Source organism: Mustela nigripes, chromosome 11 (assembly GCF_022355385.1).
Source record: "Mustela nigripes isolate SB6536 chromosome 11, MUSNIG.SB6536, whole genome shotgun sequence".
Taxonomy (NCBI): Eukaryota; Metazoa; Chordata; class Mammalia; order Carnivora; family Mustelidae; genus Mustela; species Mustela nigripes.
Window position 1 is genome coordinate 6,047,122 of NC_081567.1, and position 17,264 is coordinate 6,064,385.

The 17,264-nt window shown below is 50.3% G+C and overlaps 1 protein-coding gene across 1 annotated transcript in view; it reads left to right on the forward strand.

Annotated features, from left to right (window-relative positions):
- Nucleotides 1-1,219: 1,219 nt before the first annotated feature.
- LOC132027145 (myosin-16) overlaps nucleotides 1,220-17,264 on the forward strand; it is a 60,332-nt gene continuing 44,287 nt past the window's right edge. Inside the window, exons 1-13 of the mRNA XM_059415920.1 lie at nucleotides 1,220-1,429; nucleotides 4,975-5,118; nucleotides 6,614-6,770; nucleotides 7,399-7,426; nucleotides 7,750-7,846; nucleotides 8,600-8,692; nucleotides 9,704-9,767; nucleotides 10,046-10,144; nucleotides 11,585-11,688; nucleotides 12,469-12,607; nucleotides 12,978-13,246; nucleotides 15,175-15,345; nucleotides 16,974-17,153. Coding sequence (XP_059271903.1) covers nucleotides 1,220-1,429; nucleotides 4,975-5,118; nucleotides 6,614-6,770; nucleotides 7,399-7,426; nucleotides 7,750-7,846; nucleotides 8,600-8,692; nucleotides 9,704-9,767; nucleotides 10,046-10,144; nucleotides 11,585-11,688; nucleotides 12,469-12,607; nucleotides 12,978-13,246; nucleotides 15,175-15,345; nucleotides 16,974-17,153 — 1,755 coding nt within the window. The remainder of the gene's footprint in view (nucleotides 1,430-4,974; nucleotides 5,119-6,613; nucleotides 6,771-7,398; nucleotides 7,427-7,749; nucleotides 7,847-8,599; nucleotides 8,693-9,703; nucleotides 9,768-10,045; nucleotides 10,145-11,584; nucleotides 11,689-12,468; nucleotides 12,608-12,977; nucleotides 13,247-15,174; nucleotides 15,346-16,973; nucleotides 17,154-17,264) is intronic.

Genomic DNA, 17,264 nt, shown 5'->3' on the forward strand with positions numbered 1-17,264 from the left:
ATCTGGTTTTGCCGCCCCCTCTTGGCTGTCCTCGGTCAGCTTCTTCTGGAAACCAGAGCCCTTGACAGAAAAAGCTGGAGCCCTCCAGAGGATAGCTCAGGGCAGCGGGGATCCTGGGAGGCACAGTTCTGAGACCCTCCATCCCCAGCTGGCTTATTTAGAGCTGGGCGCTGTCCTCGGCCTCTAGAACAGCACTGCTGACAAAGGGCCTCAGAACCACACCCTCCCCAAACTTCTGAGAAGGTTCTTTACCCCCAAGACAAACTGGGATCCCCCGGACTTCTCTCTTTGCTGCCATGAATCCCCAGTTCTTCTTCTTAGTGGTTTGGTGAAATTCTCTGGGTTTGGAGACCTAGCGGCCCAGGCTTGCCTCCAGGCTGGCCTCATCTTAAGAGAGGTAATCCCTGAATCCGGGCAATTATTCTGGACCAACCACTTGCTTAGCATCTGGCAAAGCCTATAGACCTCAGCAAAGATTACTATTTTTAAATACATTAAAAAAAAAATACATGGGGTTGCAAAGGAAACCGATTGTATTAAAATACAGTTATCAAAATATTTACAAGTTACCCTGTGATATAGTAATTAAAAGTATACTTCTTTGTAAGTAGATTTAAATAACAGCTAACTCAGGATCTAATAAGACCATGATTTCAAATTTGAGATGAGGGTAAATAATATTTTAAGATGTCTACAGCCAGGCTAAAACGAAAGATTAGCTGTGCTTTCTGCTGGGGACAAACCCAACAGGAACTGTGTTACTGGGGTCCTACTGTGCTTTGTGGCCTCTGTTCATACCTTAAGGGAAAGCAAAACCAAGTAATAATTGTTTTCTCATACCAATTTCATGGTTAAAATCCTTGCTTTAGCCTCCCCAGGCTCTCTTCTTCTCCTCTATAAAATGAGTTTCCTGATCCCTACCTCACAGCCTTAGTGTGAGAGGCATATGAGAGGACAGGTGACAAAAGTATTTTGCAGTTGGTGGGGGGCTATAACAACTCTGAGGTGCTATTAACTAATTTCTAATTCTTGATTATTAAGACCTAATGCCACAAGACCTCCAAAGTGACCTGAGAGAAGCAACCCCATCTCTCTTGGGGCATTTGTTGCAACCTACCCATCAGTCTTGGCGAACTGTCCTTGCTCTTCCCTACAGCACCCAGGGAAGCCCTGGTTCCCTCCCTTGGTTCCCTCCTGCTCCTCCATCAGCCAAGCCGCGATGCCTGGTGGATACAAAGGTGAATGTGGGGACGATGTGGACCCGATGCCCTTCCTGGCACCTCCAGAAAAGGAGAGGATTGAAGCCATGAACAAGCCCTATGACATCAAGAAGTCCTGCTGGGTCAAAGACGAGAAAGAGGGCTTCGTTGCTGGGGAGATCCAGTCTGAACAGGGTGACCAGGTCACCGTGAAGACAGTCAACAACCAGGTGAGTGGGGAATAATCTCCAGAAAGACACTGAGCTTAGGGAGTGGCAGACACCCAGGCTCTGCTGTCCATGCTCAAGAGGCAGGATGGTAAGAGGGCAGATGCCTCTGAGTCCTGTGTGCTGACCTGACTACACTTGAACTATGGCCCTGGGCAAGACACCTGCCCTCCCTGAGCTTTGACTATTCCCCAGTAGAGACTCCAACATGGTAGGACACACGCAAGTACAGGTATGCTCTGAAATAGCATGCGTGTGCACGAGATTGTGTGAGAGTTACTTTCATGGGGATTTCATGGGGCACGGCAGTAAGCATCGCAGACGTCCGCAGTTGCACTGTGTGCTCACAGCGACATGAGGAACGTGAGGCAGGGCTCAGAACACCCTGGCTGACTCAGGGAGCTCTCCACCTGCCTGCCCACAGATGGAGGCTCAGCGTCCCTTGCTGCACGGCGGCAGTGCTGGAGCTGGCTTGTCCTGGCTTGTGAGGACCCAACACTCAATGCTAAACAACCAGGGACTTTGCAGCCGAGAATTAAACTTTTGGCAGCTTGATGTCTTGACAAATGGTATAAATCAGGGATTTCCCCCAACGCACGCACCAACCCTTAGAGCTGGTTTACCAGCACACCTCTCTCTCTACTGGTCTCCACTGTTTTCTGACTGTGGGGGTGACTTGAGAGAATGGATAGAAAGTTTGGTTCATTAAACCGTTACCCTATGGCAGACTCCTGGTGAGGCACTGGATGTTTCGTTTAATCCTTTCAATAATCTTATGTAGTGGGATTTTAGGAGTTACTATTTTATAACGGATGAAGGAGGACCTACGTAAGTGGCCCATGGTCACAAAGACAGCAAATGCCGAGCTCAGATTCAAACCTAGCTGTATTGCGCTCAAACACCCACATGTCCCCAAGTCACAAGGCCATTTCTTGGTGGTGGGCCGAGCAGCAGGAGTTGGTCCTCAGTCAATGTCAGGAAGACAAGAGGCCAGAGATCTGCAATCAGAACATGCAGCAGCTGAGCTGAGATCTGTGCTTTGCTTCACTTCGAGGGGAGCAGCAGCAGGGAAATGAGGCTATCCCCAGGTTCTAGGGGACTGGAACATGAAAGTCAAGCTGACTTCTCTGGAGAACCCACTTTTCAGAAGGGCAGAGCACTGTGGTGTTGTGAGGTGTAATGTACGAGAGCTTGGATCCCCAGGGGGCCCGGTTAGGATAGACATTAAGGACCGCGCATAACTTCTGTGACACCGCAGGTCTGGGACAAAGACTGACTCACCTGACCTCTAAGAGAAAGGTAAAGGCCCCTGTCCTCTGCCTCAGCTGACAGACAGACAGACGGAGAAGAGAGGGAGGGAGAGAGAGAAGTGTTTGCCTGAAGGCAAGGCCCAGAGATCTGGGAACTCCCCAAAATGGACTCGGAATAAAACCCAGCTTGATTTACCATGGGTGTGGTGACCATTAGTGGGTAGATTTTCCAGAACTGTCAAGGTTTCAAGTTATCTGCCTAGTGGACTCATAAATTATTAAAAGTCCCAGAAATCCCAGTGCTTGTTCAAGCCCCACATCTCAGGCTATAGGCAGCTTGTCAAAGATGTTTATTTTCTGGATCACATGGCTTAAGCTTTGGTCCCAGATGCTGGAACTTAAGAGCTGGTGCTGGTTTTCATTTACACATGAAGAAATTGGGGCGCAGAGGGAGGATGGAGTTTGCCTGCCGTGCACAGACACTCCAGGATCCTAACCCTGTACTACTACTTTTACCCTGACACATTAACTGCTCAGGATTCATTGTATTATTATTATTATTATTATTATTATTATTATTATTATGGTCTTGTTTGCTTGCTCACTTGCTTTCAATTTTATTCTTTTTTTAAAATTTAATCTCTTTTTTTTCTTAAGATTTTATTTATTTATTTGACAGACAGAGAGATCACAAGTAGTCAGAGAGAGGCAGAGAGAGGAAGGGAAGCAGGAAGCAGAGAGCCTGATGTGGGGCTCCATCCCAGGACTCTGGGATCATGACCTGAGCTGAAGGCCCAGGCTTTACCCCACTGAGCCGCCCAGGTGCCCCAAATCTTTTTTTTTTTTAGATTTTATTTTTATTTTTTTGACAGACAGAGATCACAAGTAGACAGAGAGGCAGGCAGAGAGAGAGAGGGGGAAGCAGGCTCCCTGCTGAGCAGAGAGCCAGATGCAGGGCTCGATCCCAGGACCCTGAGATCATGACCTGAGCCGAAGGCAGAGGCTTAACCCACTGAGCTACCGAGGCGCCCCTCAATTTTATTCTTTAAGGTGGCTTGAGGGGAGCAGGGAAATGTCTTTTTTTTAAAGATTTTATTTACTTTATTTTATTATTATTGTTATATATTATAGTATTATATATATATATATATATATATATATATAGTATTATTATTATACTGATAGAACTATTCAGGCAACCCCTTATTTATTTTAGAGATAGAGAAAGAGCAGAGGGAGATGGACAAGTAGACTCCATACTGAGCATGGAACCCAATGAGAGACTTGATCCCACAAGCCCAAGATCATGAGCCGGGCTGAAATCAGGAGTTGGAAGCTCAGGGGCACGTGGGTGGTTCAGTTGGTTAAACGTGTGACTTTCACTCAGGTCATGATCTCAGGGTCTTGGGATCAAGCCCCATGTTGGGCTTGGCACCAACTGGGGAGTCTGCTTCTCCTTCTCCCTCTGTCCCTTTTCCCACTCATGTTCTCCTCTCTCAAATAAATAAATAAAATCTTTTTTAAAAAAGGGCCCCTGGGTGGCTCAGTGGGTTAAGCCTCTGCCTTCAGCTCAGGTCATGATCTCAGGGTTCTGGGATCGAGTCCCACATCGGGCTCTCTGCTCGGCAAGGAGCCTGCTTCCTCCTCCTCTCTCTCTCTCTGCCTGCCTCTCTACCTATTTGTGATCTCTGTCTGTCAAATAAATAAAATTTAAAAAATAAATAAATAAATAAATAAATAAAAATTAAAAAGGAAAAAAAAGCCAGACTCTCAACCAACTGGCACCCAGGCGCCTCCTCCTTTTTTTTTTCAATGAAAAAGTTCACGCTGTTTAGAAACCACTGCCAATTCTCAAGGCAGAGAGCCAAGAGTCACGCCTCTGCAAAGTGTCACTGGGATTGAAAAGCAAGTTCTGCTCAGCTATCAGCATGGACTTGGCAGGAAGAGAAGCAGGGTCCAGAGGTGTTCTGAATGTAGGGATGGAACTTAATAGCTTATAAGGTATTTTATAGGATCCTACTTAAGTTAATATAGTTCTCCCTGCCACCAGCCAAGGAAGCTCCTGTGATCCCTCTTTCAGAGGAATGGTAATCTGGACTAGGGTGGCCTTGGAGGTCTCTCATCAGCCCAAGCCTCACAGTGGGACATGGCTGGATCAGGAATCAGGCCCATTGGTCACCTGACTCCAGCTCGTTCCAAGATACCAGAGAGTCTGTGGTACCTTGTGCCAGAGGCTGACATGGCTGCAGACTATACTGTTCCCTAATTCCTGTTGTGCCTTGACACTCCCCCACCCAGACTCTTACTGTGAAGAAGGATGATGTCCAGCAGATGAACCCACCCAAATTCTACCAAGCCAGTGACATGGCAGACATGACTTTCTTGAATGAGGCCAGCGTCCTGAACAATCTGCGCCAACGCTACACCAACATGAGGATCTATGTGAGTTCCCCGGGGCTGGCGGTGGGGACAACGGGTGATGGCTGCTGACCTTCTGCACCCCTCCTGATGGGAAGGACACAGCTGCTACTCTACCTTCCTAGCAACCGTCACACAGTATGGCTCAGACAAGGGCACAGAACCATGTTTCTGACGCGTTAGAACTTCCACTCCAAGCCTTCAATGTCTCAGTGATGGTGCCATCTCCACGGGCAGCTGGTATACCTTCTGCTGAGGTTGCCACCCAGGAGTCTTTGTCCTCACTACCCCACTGCAGACTCTCCCATCAAGACTCATTTTCCCTCTGGTGACATCATATGGCCTTGTTAGATGTCACCCCCTGTCCATCCGTCCATCCAACCATCCATCCATCCATCCGTCTGCTGTCTGTCCTCACCCCCACCCTCAGACAGGACTGGCGGGAAAGAGTGGCTCTGTGGCAGGGGTTTCAGGGCAATACACTGTGTGTCCTACTCTCAACTCCTTAAGTGAGCTCTATCTCATCTTTGTTTCTCTTCCTTTGGGTCACTTTCTATTTAATAAGATTCCTCATAAAAACTTAATACATATATGGCAGCTATGCTAAGAAGAAGCTGGCGTCAGGCAGGGAGGCGTTTATTCCCATTTGGGTCAAGGCGGAAGGTTTTAAAGTCTAACTGAAAAGAGGCACGGGGTCGGGGCTGGGCTCTCAGGTGGATGTGAGGGTCCAGCAAGGAGAAAGACAGTTTGGAACTCATGGGTGGGGACCCACGGACGGGGCTGTTTTCTGCCCTCCCTTTTTCTCCCCTTTCTTCTAGTACTTCATTGGTTTTTCTGATTTTCTTTTCTCCTTAATGGGACAATTTCCTTACAAAATTGCCTTGTGATGAAAAGAGAAGATGGTGCCTCTTCTTAAGAGTAGTTCAAATCCAGCTGCCCACTGGGGGTGGAGTGGGGGAGGGGGGCGTGTCCACCCAGGGAGGGCTTTGCCGCTGTTAAAACACCCCAGAAGTCTCCCTGTGAATTCTCATGAAAATCTCCCAGATAGATTAAACGGAAAAAGCAAGATATAGAACAGTATTATAGAGAGCTATCTTTTGCTTTAAAAACAAGAAGTGGGGTGGGTAAGAACACATCCCTGGATTTCTTTGTATACGCATCAAAAACCATGGAAGGGGGTGTGAGAAATTAACACAGTGCTTCCCCAGAGGGAGGAGGAGTTGCGACACCGAGGAGCTGGGGAGACCTTTTCCTGCACCTTTGCCCTTGCAGTGACTGTGTTATCTATGCAAATAATTAAACCAGAAGAAAATGAAACAAATATATGAAAGCGAAGGATTGTTTTGCTCGCTGACTAGATGCTCCAATACCGATTTTGCCTCCAGGAGGGGATGCTGCTGTACCTCTCCAGGCTGGCAGCGCCCTCCCCACCCAGGCTGCTCTAGGACAGGCTAGGCCTGGGAGGGAAGAGGGCGTCAGGAGGAAAGGCCAGCTCACTGTCTTCCTCACCTCCCACCAGACCTACTCGGGCTTGTTCTGTGTGACAGTCAACCCCTACAAGTGGCTGCCCATCTACGGAGCCCGCGTGGCAAACATGTACAAAGGCAAAAAGCGCACCGAGATGCCACCCCACCTCTTCTCCATCTCTGACAACGCCTACCACGACATGCTCATGAGTGAGTACAGCAGGACCTCTAGGGCTCTCAGGGTGGGCGACAAAAACTCTTTTTGCCATTGGCTCCGAACATTTTAGAACCACGGGCTACCCAATCCCAACCCGGACTCCACGCTACCCATTGAAGTTCTTCACTACGTGCTGAGAAGCAGCAGGGTGTGATGTTAACACTGGGTACCCAGGCTCGGTAAGGGTGCAGGGCACTTGCTAAGTACCGGCCCTACCTCACACCGCATCCCTTCTAAGCTTTACAGAAACATGGAAGGCCAGGTTAAGTAACTTGCCCAGGATTCAAGTCCACACTTAACCATTCCCTGTATGATCTCTGCATTGTAGCATGGTGGCCCATGAAGTGATTTTTATGTGGCTTATGACTGGATAAATATATAGAATGGGGCTGGTGAATTTGGGGCCTTTCTGCAGAGGTGAACATTGCAGTGGCAAGCACGTGGCCACGGACCCCACCGGACACAGGGGGCTGGGCCTCTGGTGGTCGCTGCACCCTACCTCCCGGGATGCATTGAGTGGGATGCAGGCAGATGCGGACTGATTGGCCATGGCGATGTCAAATGTCTAGTTTCTAAGTGTTTCCTAATTACATCTTCCTGTTGCTGTCTTCTTCCCTGCAGATCGTGAAAATCAGTCTATGCTAATCACGTAAGTGTCCCTTCTGTCTCTCAGTCTATATACATATAATTAGGTTTGTGTCTTACACATGTAATTAAGCCTTCTTAGAATTAATTGGTGGGACTTTGTATGGAAATCTGCAGGCTGTGAGTGGGCTTAGCAGGACATCAAGGCTGCACCTGTGAAACTGGGCGGGGGCTCTGTGTCCCCCAACCCCACCCCCCACTGTCTGTCCCTGTCCTGGCTGAGGGTGAATCATGGTGACACTCAGGCTGCAACTTTTACTGCTTTGCTTCTCTGTGGCCAATCCCCTCTTTGTGCTTCACTTGTCTGCTTCTATTTTCCACTTGCAGTGGAGAATCTGGTGCTGGCAAGACTGAGAACACGAAGAAGGTCATTCAGTACTTTGCAAACGTCGGAGGAACCGGCAAACAGTCTTCGGATGGAAAGGTAGGACCAACGGACACACTCAGAGTCTGTCATGCCAGCCCACCCTGTGTTCAGGCACACACAGGAGGGTACGCACAGATGGGCACACATGGGGGGCACACACGGGAAGGCACACCCAGGAGGGCACACACAGCAGAGCCCATGTGATCCTCACAGCTGTCCTATGGGTTTGGGCCTTTGTACAGAGGAGTAGACAGGCTTGGAGAGAAGGATGAACCACATAGGGAGAAGGAAGCCACAGACCTGGGTCTCCTCCTACAGGATCTATTCTACTGTCCCAGCTCACGTCCGTCCCCAGAAAGGCATGTGGCAGAGCCACTGGTGCTTGGCAGGGGAGAAAGGGGAACACCAGCTCCTCCCTCAGCTGCTTCTGCAGACCCTGGTGGCCAGCGGGCCCAAGGAGCAACAGCTGGGCCAGTGGCATCTATAAAAGCCCACAAAGCAAAGGAGAGTTTGTAAGAAAGACCAGGGATGCCCCGGGAAGGGTTTTCAGGCTCACTCAGGAGTCTCTCCCGCAATCACAAAGTACAGAACAGCTAAGAAGCAAGGCCTGTCATCTGCCAGGTGCCCCTCCCATGTCAGGGCCACAGGGAATGGTCATCAGGTGGTGGCCCTCTTCCCGGGTTCCTTCCTGCCCTGATTTCCAGGCCTCCCAAGGCCCTTACCCTCCTGGCTCCTGGCTCCAAAGCCACAGTGCTGTGAAAGCCCTGACTCTCCAGGCAGCACCCAACCTTGTGTTTCTCTCTGGGTCAGGGGTCCCTGGAGGATCAAATCATCCAGGCAAACCCTGTGCTGGAGGCTTTCGGGAACGCCAAGACCATCAGGAACAACAATTCCTCTCGCTTTGTAAGTGTGAGCAGCCACAACGGTGACCCCTTGGGGGGAGGGGGGGATAGGTGTCACCCCATTCCAGGTAAGGAAATTGGGGCTGATTTAAACATGCAAATAGAATGAAGAGAGTCACAGCATCTCCTTCCCGAGATTTTTAATGTCCTATCTGTCAGGTTCTATATCAAACAGAACCACATCAGTACTTAAATCCAGGAGCTTGAAAGCAGAGACCTGGTGATGGAGAAAGCAGTGAAGTCAGGGGAGCCAGAGATGCGCATTGGCCGAAAGCTGTAGACACCTCCCCTCCTTCCTCCCCTCCAAACACTCCCTCCCATTGGAGGGATGCCCGAAACGTGCTGTCCCCAGGGCCCTGGTGGATTCTGGAGCTAGCTCAGTCCTCTTGCGGGAGCTCTGCCTTCCACTACCGGAGGTGCTGTCCAGGGAGGAGAAATGCCCGGGCTTCCCTCCTGATTCCCAGTCTCCTGCTGGGGCCCCTCATCGCCTGAGCCGGTGGGCTGGCAGGGAGCCTAGGTAAACAGAGCTGGGCAGGGAGGAAGGGAAGGCAGGTGAGAAATTGAGGCGAGGGGCAGATGGGCAGGAGCAGCAGAGATGGAGCCACAGAGACACCTATTTCCGGGAGAATTTCCTGGTGGTTCTGCCGAAGTTCAGGGAGAGGGATGCAGTATGTCAGTAAGGAGACTGCGTAGTGTGCTTCCTACACCCGCTGGCCAAACTCCCCCATGTGTGCCTCTAAGCATGCTTCCCAGAGGCCCCAGACCCTCCTGCCGGTGCTCCTCTCCCCACAAATGCCCTGGGGGGCTACCCCACAGACCCTAAATTTGGCTCCAAGCCCCGTCCATCTTCTCTACCCTTCTGTGTGGGAAATCCGCAGCTCCACGAACAGTGATGTCTGGCGCAGCTACGTTCCCAGTAGGACCCTTGGAATTCAGGGGAGCTGCCAGTGAGGGACTCTGTTGGTCTAGAACTCCCTGTATCCCCCCTCACAACCCTCCCCTCCCTGCTCAGGGCAAGTTCATCCGAATCCACTTCGGAACAACGGGCAAACTGGCTGGAGCGGACATTGAGAGCTGTGAGTCTGGCCCCTTTTGGAGGGTTCTTGCGGGGCGGGACCAGCTACACAGTGTGTGGGGCCCAGGGCTGTCTCATGCCTGGGGTGCTGACCCTGCTCCGGGGCTCCCCGCCATGGACAGTCAGGCCCCCAGCAGCCATGCCCGGGGCAGAGGGAATAGCCCCTGGACTGGCTATTGCGTGGGGCTGTATGGAAAGGGGAGCCCATTGGCTGCGGCACCGTGCACTCCAGGCAGAATGGGACTGTATTCATGGACATGTTTGCACCTTCCTTTCCAGATCTCTTAGAGAAATCTCGTGTCATCTCACAGCAAGCCGCTGAGAGGGGCTACCATATTTTCTACCAGATTCTCTCTAACAAGAAACCTGAACTTATTGGTAAAGATCTTTATGTCTATCTGCCTGCCCCTCAACTTGCTTTTCCTCTTTTTTCAGTAACAAAACAGCTCCCGAGGACAGAGGGTCCAGTAACAACCCCCCCCCCTTCTGTGGTTCTGCAGGAATCCCTTTGAGTTACATGCATAGGTTACACGGAACTTTCTCAAAGTTCTACTCACATCCCATCTTCACAATGGCCTCATGAGACCAAACACCACTGCTGGCCCATACCACAGATGGGGTTTTGGAATGTCTGCAACTCATGGCTGAGACACAGACCTGCTGCCTCTGGGCCCAGTGCCCAGACAGGAGCAGAGAGGTCAGCCCAGGACCATCTCATGTGCGATAACAAGAGGCTCCCCTCTGGGTGGACACAGCCCACACTGAGTGCATTATCTGATGAGCAAAGTATACTCACTCACTCACCTAGATGCTCTTGTGCAGGCACCAATCTGCTCAACTGGTGATGGCAGACCTGCTGAGGGTAAAAAGTGAGGGAAGAGATCAATCTTCCGCATACACACCTCCTAACCCTACCAGAGGCTGGGTTCCATTCCCCACACACAACTGGGCTTTATTTGCATCAGACACACTGTCCTTTTTAATTAATGGATAGCATTTTGAAATTGGAAGACTTCACATAAAACAGACAAACAAAAAACACCACCATCTTCTTGGTTTCTCTGGAGTAGCAAAAGATCCAGTAGCCATGGGCCTGCTGTTACACAAGGCGCTAATCAAGGCAGTTGAGTGGTGGTGGCCCCTTTCGGTGGAGTGCAAGCTCTCTTGTCTACCACCCTCCCCGCCAGGCCCTATTGCCTCCCCGACCCTAGAGCAGGGTGACAGCCAATATTTATCTTCCTTCTTGGGCTCTAGTTTTTACCAACAGTAGAGATGAAGGAACATGCAAGTATTTCTTGCACCCACGTTTCTTCCAAAAGTGGAAAAACAAAGATAGACCAAGAGGGGCACACATATGAAGAAAAATAGAAGTGAGTATATTGCTTTATAAAAGCAACAGTATCTGTGCGTACCATGTGCAAGTGATTGTTACTGCCCACTGCAGACACTGTATTACCTTCTGCCTTAGAGGGTAAATTGCTATTTATTGGACAGAGGAAAGAGAAAGATAGGAATTAATTTATTCCAAAAATATCTACAGGGGGCCCAATAGGCACCAGGTACTGGCACAAGTAGTCAAGGACACAACCAAGTTGCTGAGACCCTCCTGTTACCCTAAAGCTCATCCTGTGCCCTATTCAAGTCCCTCCGTGACTCTGGGTGATCCCAGAGGGACCCTGTTTTATCCAGCGCTGTAAACTCATTGATGTCCACCGTCACGCTGGGCACAGGAGATGCATTTAGGGATCTGGCTTAAAATGGAAAGAGAAGAAAACCGCACGTCACTCAGCTGCTAACCTGCTTTCCTGCTCTTGGCAGAGAGTTTGCTGCTGGTCCCCAACCCTAAGGAGTACCACTGGGTGAGCCAGGGCGTCACGGTGGTGGAGAATATGGACGACGGGGAGGAGCTGCAGATCACAGATGTGAGTGGACCCTCCTGGCTGGCATGTGGCAGGGAGAGTCAGGACAGAGACTGTGGGGGCCCTGCACGCACTGTCACCTGGGGTGGGGATCCAGATGGGGTGGGGACCACTCCCAGCAGCCAGGCAATAGCCCGCATTCTCTCCTGGAGATCTCTGGGGCTGCAGCCGGCACCTCTCTCGCCTGTCGTAGCAAGCAGAACCGAACTAGAAGTCCAAGGAACTGAAGGGCCATGTACACCAGCCTGGCTAGGAGTGACCCTCCCGTCTCTGCAGTTCCTACTGTACCCCCTCTCTCCTCGTATGACATTGAGCACCTGTAACTTCTGCTGGGGTCTGACATTAGCATCGATTTCTGATGCGCCTTTGCCTTTCCCTCTCCCGGTACCTACCGTGAAGCCTTAGCAGTAATAATGATGGTGATGATAATGTGACTTCCGTTTGTTATTATCTCTCAAGGGCTATGCGTTAAGCATTGGACTAAACGTTGAAACGTCATTCTGGTTTATCCTTATGACCACCTATGATCCCCCTTTTGCTGATGACTAAACGGAGACCAGGGAGAGTAAATAAATACAATGACTACACTGCTGAGCATCTGGTCTGGGTTCCTTGGAGGAAAACTGACCCTCCTCCAGGCCGGGGTGTGTTTGACCTCCAGAGCCCACGCCATACTACCGTGGCCACCATGGCCCACGGGTGCCACCCCCACAGCTGTAGGGCCACGGCCTCTATGCTGTGGGATAAGGAGCCAGGAGTGTCTTGACTTTCTCTTCCCTATAGGTGGCCTTTGATGTGCTGGGCTTCAGCCCAGAGGAGAAGATTGGCATTTATAAGCTGACGGGGGGCATCATGCATTTTGGGAACATGAAGTTCAAGCAGAAGCCCAGAGAAGAGCAAGCTGAAGTGGATACCACGGAGGGTAGGTGTTTGGCTGGGGCTCTTCGAGGTAGAGAGGGCCAGCGGCAGGGGTTCAGGACTCTCTGAGGCTCCGTGCATATTTCAGAGATGTGCTGTAAACCAAGAATGTTTCTTTGACATCCAGACATCGATAATCTCAGGGAGATGTGACAGAGAGTCAGAGTCACGATTTTGGTTTCTATGCTCTGCTTTGCCATTTGACCTTGAGCGAGTGTGGGAAACCATCTCAGATGTCTCTTCTCTCATGGGCACAGCCTCTGTCTCTGCTACCCTCTCCTTCCTCCCTTCCCTAACTATGATGGATGGTGCTGGGTTTCTCCAGGGCAGGACATCATGTTTCTCACGCACCTGCTTTTTCTTTCCCTACTCAGTGGCTGACAAAGTCTCCCATCTCATGGGTCTCAATTCCGGGGAGCTCCAGAAGGGCATCACCAGGCCCCGGGTCAAAGTAGGCAACGAGTTTGTGCAAAAGGGCCAGAACATGGAACAGTGCAACAACTCCATCGGGGCTCTGGGCAAGGCCATCTATGACAAGATGTTCAAGTGGCTGGTGGTCAGGATCAACAAGACCTTGGACACCAAGATGCAGAGGCAATTCTTCATCGGGGTGTTGGACATCGCTGGCTTCGAGATCTTTGAGGTGTGCCTGCCCTGGCATTGTTTCTGCTTTGGGGGTGACCATTTTCCTTTTAAAAGCCACGTTTCTCCACAGTTCTCTTGTTTCTCATCTTGGACCTGGGGCGGGCTGATCTCCGTTGTTTGCTCTTGGGTCTCTGACTTTTGGCATCCAGAAAGCTCCATCTTCATTTGTATGGTGCCAAATCATAAAGAATAGGGTAAACAGACTGGACAGAATGGGTGACATGCTGGGGCCGGCCTGTACTGTCTCGGGAGGGCCGACCATTGAGTTTTCAGGAATTTTGTGACCCAGCTGACATCGTGTTGATGATACATGACATCATGTGGATCCATTTACACAAGGGAAATTGGCCAACACTTCAGATCTTCTTCTTTCTTTCTCCTTTCCTCTCTTTCCCTCCCTCCCTTCCTTCTTTCTTTCCTTCCTTCCTCTTGTTTTTGAGAGCGAGTAAGCTGATTGGCCAGCACACTGGTAGCCCCCCCCACTTCTTCCCAACACGAGAGAGACTCAGGTCTCCTCACAGACTGGTGTTGTGGGTCGGGAATATTTTACCTCTGTAACTGGAGGCAGCATGATTAGGAGTCAGTAGATCTGGTTCTGGACTCAGGCTGGCTCTCAGCTAGCTGTGTGGCCTTAGGAAAGTGGCTTCCCCTCTCGGAGCCTCAGTTTTCTCAACTCTAAAATGAACAGACTGGAAGAGATGGTCTATAAAGTTCTTTCCACTCCACTATCCTATTATTTTAAGATTTCTACTGGCCACAGGTGAATTTATTTATTTTTTTTAAACATCTTAGCCCAGAGGCACCTGAGTGGCTCAGTTGGTTGAGCGTCTGACTCTTGATCTTGGCTCAGGTCTTGATTTCAGAGTCCTAAGTTCAGGCCCCAGGGGCTCTGTGCTGGGCATGGAGCCCACTTTAAAAAAAAATAAAGAAAATGGCAGTCAGCTTAGCCCAATTTCTTTCAGGCTCTAAAGGGCTAATCTGACTGCCATCTACAATAGAATCCTTTAATTTCACAGGCGGAAGGAGGTTTAGAGTTTCCAAACTGGGTTCCCTGACGTCCAGCAGGGAATGGACTAAGGGAAAAGAGGCTGGTCTGTGTCAACAATAGTGTGTGCAATAAACAAACAGGGTTCGAAACCCAGCTTGGCTACTTCCAAGCTGTGTGCCTCTCTTTCTCTACCTGTTAATGGGGACACTACTCCTTGCCTTGTAAGGTTTTAAGCAGGTGCAGCTCAGCACAGGGTCTGACACACGAGCCTGCCCTCTGATTACAACGGAACCTCTGCTCTAACCTATTTTTCATGCGGCTTTAGCATGGGATTTCATTAAGAGAAAGCACTCTCTGATTTTTTTTTAAGGCTTGTAAACCCCTCAAACCCTTTCATCCTCTGGATGAGGATAAAGAAACTGCACCCAGAGAGTGAACTCTCCAGAGGCACACAGGGGGTCCGAAGCATAATGCCTCTCAAATGATTCTATCCTGGGAAGAAATGATTCTTTCCACAATGATTTTCATTAACCACATGAGGGAGGGAGGGAAAAAGAGGAAAGGAGAAAGAAAGAAAAACCTTATTTGAAGTGTTGGCCAATTTCCCTTGTGTAAATGGATCAACGTGATGTCATGTATCAACACGATGTCAGCTGGATCGTTCCTGTGCCCCCTCCCCTGCACTCTCTTTTGCCCCCTCCCCGACAACCCTGCTCTGCAGGCTCTAAGCTGCTCTGGGCCTTTGCTGGGGAGGGTAACCAAGAAGGGTTGACGGAGGGCCGTCCAGTGGTCAGCATTCAGGCAGCTGGGGCAGCACCTGACAATGGTTGGCCCACAGCAAATCTGAGCTCAGCTTGTGCCTCATCCCTCAGTCCTGGTCCCAGGAAGGCTCTGCCTGGGTCCTGGCTGATGCCCCGCTCTCTGCCCTCCCACCCCAGTTCAACAGCTTCGAGCAGTTGTGCATCAACTTCACCAACGAGAAGCTGCAACAGTTCTTTAACCACCACATGTTCGTGCTGGAGCAGGAGGAGTACAAGAGGGAGGGCATCGAATGGGTCTTCATCGACTTTGGCCTTGACCTACAGGCCTGCATTGACCTCCTAGAGAAGGTAACCTGCTGCTCAAGGTGGGGCTTAGAGGCCAGGGCCCTGAGTGGGGGGTGGGAGGGGCTCAGAGGGGGACTTCCCTGGTGCCTGAAGGAGGTGGACTAACAGCACTGCTAACGACCTTGGTTGGTCTGGCCTCTAGCTTCCTCTCTGCAAAATGGGTATGATAGTTTTGCAATGACAACTGTTAGTTGAGCTGTTGGATGCCTTGACTCACTGGCTCATCCTAAGCCGCCACCCATGTGTTTAGGGGGGTAGAAATGGGGGGGCGGTGTGATATACTATATCCATTTCACAGATAGCAACACTGAGGCACAGAGAAGGGAAGTAACCTGTCCTAGGTCACACAACCTGTGAATGGCAGAGTCAGGTTCTAACCCAGGCAGTCTACTGGCCACCCCTATAATCATACCATAGGGAACATTTTAGCAAAGGGCCTACTTCAAGAATATATATGGTTTGATCAAATGCAGAAAATGGATAGAAAAAGGACATTAACAGGACAGATGACAAAATCTGAACAGTCTGCTCATAGAATTGTATCAATGTTAATTTCCTGTGTTTCATTATTGTTACCGAAGTTGCATCAACATTTCAAGAAGTCAGATGAAAGACACGTAGGGATGCCTCACACTCTTTTGCAAGCCTAAAATTATTTCAGAGTAAAAGCTTAAAAAATAAAGAAAGCAAATATCATATGTCATCTTTGAGGCTCAGCCTAGGGACCATCATAGGGAAGCTATTAGCCAGGCAAGCAGGGGTCTCCAATGTGAGACCAGCCTTAACCTCCCAGGAAAAGAGTCTCCAAAAACAAGCTGTGTGCACAATCCACATGTCCCCTAACACCTACAAACACCTCCCTATCCAGCTGTCACAGAACCTGAAATGTCTTCATGTTTCACCTTTGGGGTTAAACATTGCCCTCTTCCAGAAATATTCCTTAGAAACTCAAGGGGCACCTGGGTGGCTCAGTGGGTTAAAGCCTCTGTCTTCAACTCAGGTCATGATCCCAGGGTCCTGGGATCTAGCCCCGCATGGGGCTCACTGCTCAGCAGGGAGCCTGCTTCCTCCTCTCTCTCTCTCTGCTTGCCTCTGTACCTACTTGTGATCACTCTCTGTCAAATAAATAAATAAAATCTTTAAAAAAAAGAAAGAAATCCAGACCCTCCATAGATTGGGGTAGAGGGACAGCATTTATGAGCTCCCTTGTTCTATGAGAAAAGACCTAGAACCATCGGCAGCCCCTGGTAGCCAGGAGTGTCTTTGAGGGCAAGAGTGTTAAACACAAAGAGAACAGGTGTCATTGACTTTACCATTTTCCTGAGGGCCAAGCCTGCCTGACACCGCTGTTTGGGAGGAATTAGCATTTGGGGAGCTATGTAGCCCCTTCTGACCTCCATCGTCCCTTCTGTTAGATTCAATGAATTCTAGCCTCTTTCAATCTAAATGGCCTTGGCATTCGAAGACCAGCTACTGCACCATTACCAGTGCTCCTTGCCCAGAGTTCTGCTTCCTGGCCGGCCACCTGGGTGTCTGTGGCACCCCTCCCACCCCCCCCAGGCCAATACCTGAGTGGCCCGCGTTGGGGTCCCGTGGCCTCCTGTAACACCACCCACCACTCTTCCTTCTAGCCCATGGGCATCTTCTCCATCTTGGAGGAACAGTGCGTCTTCCCCAAGGCCACCGACGCCACCTTCAAGGCAGCGCTCTATGACAACCACCTGGGCAAGTCCAGCAACTTCCTCAAGCCCAAAGGGGGCAAAGGCAAGGGGCCTGAGGCCCACTTCGAGCTCGTCCACTACGCAGGCACTGTGAGTACCCCCTCGGCGCCCCCTGTGGCCACCTTCCTGCTGCTTTAAGGTCTGGGTCATGTAGGTCCTTCCTGCCCTGCCCTTTCTGATGCTTCCTGCCTCCAACTAGCA